At 42.2% G+C, this 6125-nt stretch overlaps 1 protein-coding gene and 1 pseudogene across 2 annotated transcripts; both read right to left on the reverse strand.

Moving 5' to 3' along the window:
• Positions 1 to 3744: 3744 nt before the first annotated feature.
• Positions 3745 to 4853, reverse strand: LOC129900381 (uncharacterized). 2 transcript variants are annotated; one of them, XM_055975339.1, is made up of 2 exons: positions 4376 to 4853; positions 3745 to 4190 (listed from the first exon to the last, which is right to left on the reverse strand). In XM_055975339.1, the coding sequence occupies exons 1-2, from the start codon at positions 4686 to 4688 to the stop codon at positions 4156 to 4158; spliced, it is 348 nt and encodes a 115-aa protein (XP_055831314.1). In that variant the 5' UTR covers positions 4689 to 4853; the 3' UTR covers positions 3745 to 4155. The 2 variants fall into 2 exon arrangements, with proteins under 2 accessions (XP_055831314.1, XP_055831315.1); XM_055975340.1 differs by having other exon boundaries at positions 4471 to 4851.
• Positions 4714 to 5576, reverse strand: LOC129900075 (uncharacterized; annotated as a pseudogene).
• Between the last annotated feature and the right edge of the window lie 549 nt (positions 5577 to 6125).

Genomic DNA, 6125 nt, shown 5'->3' on the forward strand with positions numbered 1-6125 from the left:
TTCCTAAGATTCGGGCTTTCTTTGTACACGTGTGGGGCCCATCGTATTTATTTCGAAGTATGTGCTCGAGTTAATATGAGTCCCTGAGGAATTTAAGAGCGTTGGAGGTGATGTGGGGTCATTGAGGACCCCTAGGACCGAGCTAAGTCCAAAAGATCCGTCGTGGCTAAGTTTAGGATGAGTTCATGTAAGGGTCGACTTTTAACGACCCTATCTTTTGAAGGACGTCAATCTGGGTGGCCCACGACCTATCAAATTAAAGGTCGTCGAGTCTTCTTTCCAACGCCACCAAGAACGTAAATTTTGGAGTTCGGAGTCAAAAGATATGACGATCCGAAGACGAACTAGCACGACAGGAATTTCATTTTTGGCCTGGGTTGCAACTGCTGGGGATATGGCTTTGGCGCTGTAAGGGCGCGACGCGCCACTATCGCGCCAGAAACATGCCTCAGTAGTTTGGTCCTTGGCGCGACGCGCCACTAAAAGTTGTGCAGGGTTTTTCAGGCCAAAGTCCCAGAATTTAGAATAATAGGCTTGGCGCTGTAAGGGCGCGACGCGCCACTATCGCGCCAGAAACATGCCTCAGTAGTTTGGTCCCTGGCGCGACGCGCCACTAAAAGTTGTGCAGGTTTTGGGCGTAATTGGCCTTGGCGCTGTAAGGGCGCGACGCGCCACTATCGCGCCAAGGGCGTTTTTGCCTGATTTTTCAGAAATTGGAGGAAGGGCAATTTGGGAAATTTTCCAAATTATATATACACAAGCCTTGTGTATTTTGGGGGCATTTATTCAGCCCCCACTCTCTCTCTAAAGAAAAGCCCTAGCTCCTCTCCCTTCTCTCTTCTCTTCTTCTCCATTTCCAACCAAAAAGGAGTCCAAGAACTTCAAGATTTGAGTCCTCCATTGAAGACCCAACTACAAGGTTTTCTTCAAGTCTTCACTAAGGTATGTAAGGCTATCCAAAACATGGGTCGAGTCCATCCATGTGCCCTATTCTTGTTTTGAGGTTAGATATTCATGAAAATGGAGTTTCTTGGTATGGTACATATTTGAATGAGCTTTGTCTCCATTTTATTTAATTATTTATGTGCCAATGTTGTTGAGCTAAGAGGTTCCTAAAATGAGCCCTTATGTGAGCATGAGATGATGAAGGAATGAGTTGCTAAATATGTTTTATTGATCTTCTTAATTATGTAGATTTGATAAAGTATATTATTTTCTTAAAAAATGTTGCCTATTATAAAAATGTCGATTTGAAGTCTTGAAGATGTGGTGAGTCATGAGGATTTTCTCAAATGGATGGAGGTAATGATTGATTATATCTAGATGATGTTATACATGTGCATTTAAATTTTCTTTGAAGATATGATTGAGATTGAGCAATTAGTATGCTTGGAAGAGATTTGATTGTGATAGAGTTGATGAGTTGACAAGGTTGTAATGAGACTTGTTGATATGAGTTGATTGAGTTGATTGGATGGAGTTTTATGAGCATTGAGTCTTGGGAGGAGTATCGAGCACCGAATTGGGCAAAAGTATAGTCCATACTCGAACCCAATACCTGTGTTGCCAAACGTAGGGGGGATTGAACCGTTAAAGTCGGATGCTTCCCCGAGAGCTTTTGTCCTGACATTATAGGACCTGGTTGGATTGGATCCATGAGTGTTCGTCATTCATGCCCTGGCAAGGTATGAACGGGCGTGGCAACGACGTCGTTTCGTTGTACCTTCACTGGCTCGTAAGTGTTGGTTATCGGTTAAGAGAAACTCCCAAATAGGTGTTGATAGTACTCTGAGTCAGATTGAGTTGAATTGTATATGATTGGTCGAGTCTAAATCATATCCTTGTTTAGACTTAGGACATTTGATTGAGTTTTCATCCCTTTTGAGTTGAGCTCCCGAGTTGATTTATTCTTCCTTGATGTTCGTTGTATTCGGCCATTTTACATACTCGTACATTCCATGTACTGACGCCGTTTGGCCTGCATCGTTTCATGATGCAGAGACAGGTACTAGAGATCATCAACCGGCGCTCCGTTGAAGATCCACATACACTTCCAGCCAGTCGGTGAGTCCTCCTAGTTCCCGGAGGATATTGGGCCTTCTTGTACAGTTTTGTTGTTCTTCCTTTTATTTAGATTGTTGGTAGCCATGGGCTTGTCATTGGCACCTTTTTGACATGAGTAGAGGCTTCATAGACTGGAGTGTGGGAGGTCGAGCGGTCATCTTGAGGAGTCCTATTTTTATTGTCTTCTTTTGATTGTAAATGTTTGGCCTTCGGCCCTTATATTATGAAAAGTATTTCTTTAAATTGAGTTCCTGCTAAGAGAATGTGCTTGAATGAAGGAGTGACTGGACCAGGTGGTTCGCTCGGAGGTCAGAAATGGCCTTCGGGTGCCGGTCACGTCTAGGGTACCCGCCCGGGGCGTGACAGCACACATGAGTAGGATGATCAGGATCCCGGAACCCCATAGGTTGATGCATGTAAACGGTCTCTTTAAGTGCACCATGTAGGAATGCATTTTTGACATCAAGTTGGTGAATAGGCCATGATTTGAAGAGAGCCAAGCTGAGGATTGTACGAATAGTAGCCGGTTTGACTACTGGGCTAAATGTCTCACCACAATCAATGTCCACCTGTTGCATTTTGCCATCACCTACAAGACGGGCTTTATGCCTCTCAAAAGAACCATCAGGATTTTCTTTATGAGCAAAAATCCACATAGACCGAATAATATTAACATCGGGTGGATGGGGTACCAATACCCACGTCTTATTTTTAATAAGAGCATCAAATTCATCAGTCATAGCCATTTTCCAATTGGGGTCACAAAGAGCAGACACGGAGTTACGGGGCAGCGGGAATTTTGACACTGAAGTATGGAGATTGTGATGTTTCTTTGGTTTAAAAATACCATGCATGCTATGAGTAACAGGTCTACGACGTGGGCTTGGAAGAAGGCTATGATGATTAGGAAATGATGGTGGAGAAGGCGTTGCACCTGAAGCACAAGGCCCAGTGGCTTGTGGCGAGTTGGTTCCGTCTATGTGGCTATCTGAGCTAGCAAGGTTGGGCTGTGTAGGGCCAGTAGTAGTGGGTGTAGTATCATGAGCAAGAGGAGTACTGTTTGGGCTAGAAGAGGAAAGGAAATGATGGACCAAGTAAGGTGTAAGGCCATCATCTAAGAAGCTGTAGGAGTCTCTCTATGGAGTGAGTAATTTTGTAAATGAAAACTGTGTCTCATCAAAGATAACATGACGACTAATGATGACTTTTGAGAAAAGATCAAAACACTTGTACCCACGGTGATTAGACGGGTAACCCAAAAAAATACATGGTGTAGAACGGGGTTGAAGTTTGTGTATGGTAGTAGAAGGGAATAGAGGAAAACATAAACACCCAAAAACGTGAAGATGAGAATAAGACGGGTCCTTTTGATACAGAAGCTGAAGGAAAGATTGATAATTCAATTGCTTATGAGGAAGAATATTGAGAAGGTAAGTTGTCATTTGTAATACATGGTGCCAAAAAGAGGAAGGTAAAGAAGTATGGGCAAGTAAAGTACGAACAACATTGTTAATCATACGAATTTTCCTTTCGGCCTTTCCATTTTGAGGAGAAGTATGAGGACAAGACAACCGGAAAGAAATACCATGCTTTTTACAAAAATCCCAAAAAGGTCCATTATCAAATTTTCGACCAATATCACATTGTATGGTCTTAATTTCTCGTTCAAATTGAGTTCGGATGAATGTTCTAAAATTTAATATGGTGGAATAAGTATCGGATTTTTTAGATAATGGAAAGGTCCATAAAAATTTAGAAAAATCATCCAACAATAATATATAATACCGATGACTAGTAGAACTCAAAACAGGTGATGTCCAAAGATCAGTATGAACAATATCAAATGGCATAATAGTAGTAGAATTTGAAGTAACAAACGGCAATTTAATATGTTTCCCAAGAGGACCTGAATGACAAACACTAGAATTTCCAGATTTATTACATTCAATAAAATTATTTTTCCTAAGAGAACTCAAAATATGCGCTCCCGGGTGGCCCAAACGGTCATGCCATAAGGAGGGAGCTAAAGCAGCAACGGTAGAATGGGAAGAGACATGTGGCTTGGTGATGGGATAAAGCTCGCCCCAACTCTCACATCTCATTAGACGCATCCCCGTCTGTAAATCCTTCACAGAAAACCCAAATGGATCAAAGTCAATTGAAACAGAATTATCAGTTGTGAATTTCCTAATTGACACGAGATTTTTGATAAGATGGGGGGCATGAAGGACATTTTTAAGAGACAAGGGAGGATGGGGAGACTCTAATTTAGTATGACCATACCCACGAATTGGAATAGATTGACCATTACCAACAGTTATACCACGATTATTGCTCAAATTAAAATAAGACGTGAGATTACCTTGTTCGGATGTCATATAAGAAGTGGCGCCGGTGTCCATGTACCAGTTTGCATCCGGAGGAGTAATACCGAGGGTGTGCATTGCAACCTCAATATCAGTTGGAGGAGGAGTTGTAGCCGAGTAAGCCTGCTGAGGACGGGGCCCAAGAATACCGGGATGTGGCTGTTGGTGCTGCTGTCGGAAATTCATGTTGGGCCTGGCCCATTGTCCAGTAGGAAGTGGACATGGGGGTACAGCCCACTGCATCCATGGCCACTGCATCCACTGCTGCCCAGAGGTCCACTGATTAGGGGGGGTTGCTACTGGCCACCATTGCGGTTGTTGTTGCCACCGCCCTTTCCCCCACTATCTGAGCTACCGCCAAAATTGCCTTTCCCTCTGCCCCCACTGGAATTTCTATTCTTACCAGAATGTCCACGACTTTGAGGCCGTTTACCACTTGATTATGGCATCGTGAGGGTAATTGATCAACAGAGTCATGAGAATTGTCTGAATCATGAGCAACCATAGCAGAAGATGTGTTTTGAGACGTCTTCTTGAGACCAGCCTCTTCAAGAACAAGCATCGAGCGAGCTTGATAAAATTGGGGCAAAGGATCGCTTTGATGGATGAGTGTTGCCACACTATTATATGGCTCGGTAAGGCCGGACACCAATTGGAGAACCAGTCGGTCATTTACCATCGAAGAGCCGACATTCTTGAGTTGATCCGACAAGGACTTGAGATGTTGACAGTACGCGGACACATTGGGAAATTGCTCCATTTCAGTGTGAGTGAAATCGTACTCAAGTGTGACGGCACGAGAGTGTTTGTTATCTTGAAATATATCACGCAGCCTATTCCAAGCCTCCATCGTCGTGGTGTCGGGTTCAAGAATTGTATGTAGCAAATCTTGAGAGATAGTGGCATAGATCCATTGGAGTACCGTGGCATCAAGGGTAACCCACAGTTCCATCTCCTCCTCTGTCTTAGGAGGCTTCTCCTTGCCTTTTGCCGGAGGAATAATATGGTCTATGACTTTGCGAGATCATGCGTGAATTTTGAAGAGTTCCGCCCACGTTGCATATTGAACATTCTCCATCTCAAGGGTGATGGGAACAAGATTCTTGATGTTAGAAACAGCAAGAGCAGGGTGAAAGGATAATTTGGACTCAGCCATGGAGAAGAGAAAAGAGAAGAAAAAAAATGCAACCGGAAGAAGGCGAAGGGAGGTTGCGGAAGAGTGAGGATTAAAACTTAGAGCTTTGATACCATGTAAGAAGTATTCCCCTTGTCTTATTCTTTAAACATAATTAGCTTATATACAAGATTACAAGCCTAAAGTTAGACTAAGGATCCAAACTGATTAGCTCTAATTAAGGGCTAATTATATCGCTAAATATACACCTACCAAATATAACAACTATACAAAATCAGAATATATTATCATATATTCTAACAGGAAGAAATATTTCGCTATATTAGTTTTAAATTTTTCTTAAAAGGAGATATTGAGTAGGATAAAATGGATTCATTCATTCATTGGACAAATTATTTATCTTTTAGCAATCTTTTAAAAATAGCACTGCAATCAAATAGAAATTGATTCTGATCTGCAAAAATATGCTATAAATTAACAAGAAATCGAAAATAAGAAAATGAAATACTTCGACTTCAAGAGTCATATCAGAAGGCCAATAAAGTTTATCAACTTGCTTA

This window comes from Solanum dulcamara, chromosome 8 (genome assembly GCF_947179165.1).
Source record: "Solanum dulcamara chromosome 8, daSolDulc1.2, whole genome shotgun sequence".
Taxonomy (NCBI): Eukaryota; Viridiplantae; Streptophyta; class Magnoliopsida; order Solanales; family Solanaceae; genus Solanum; species Solanum dulcamara.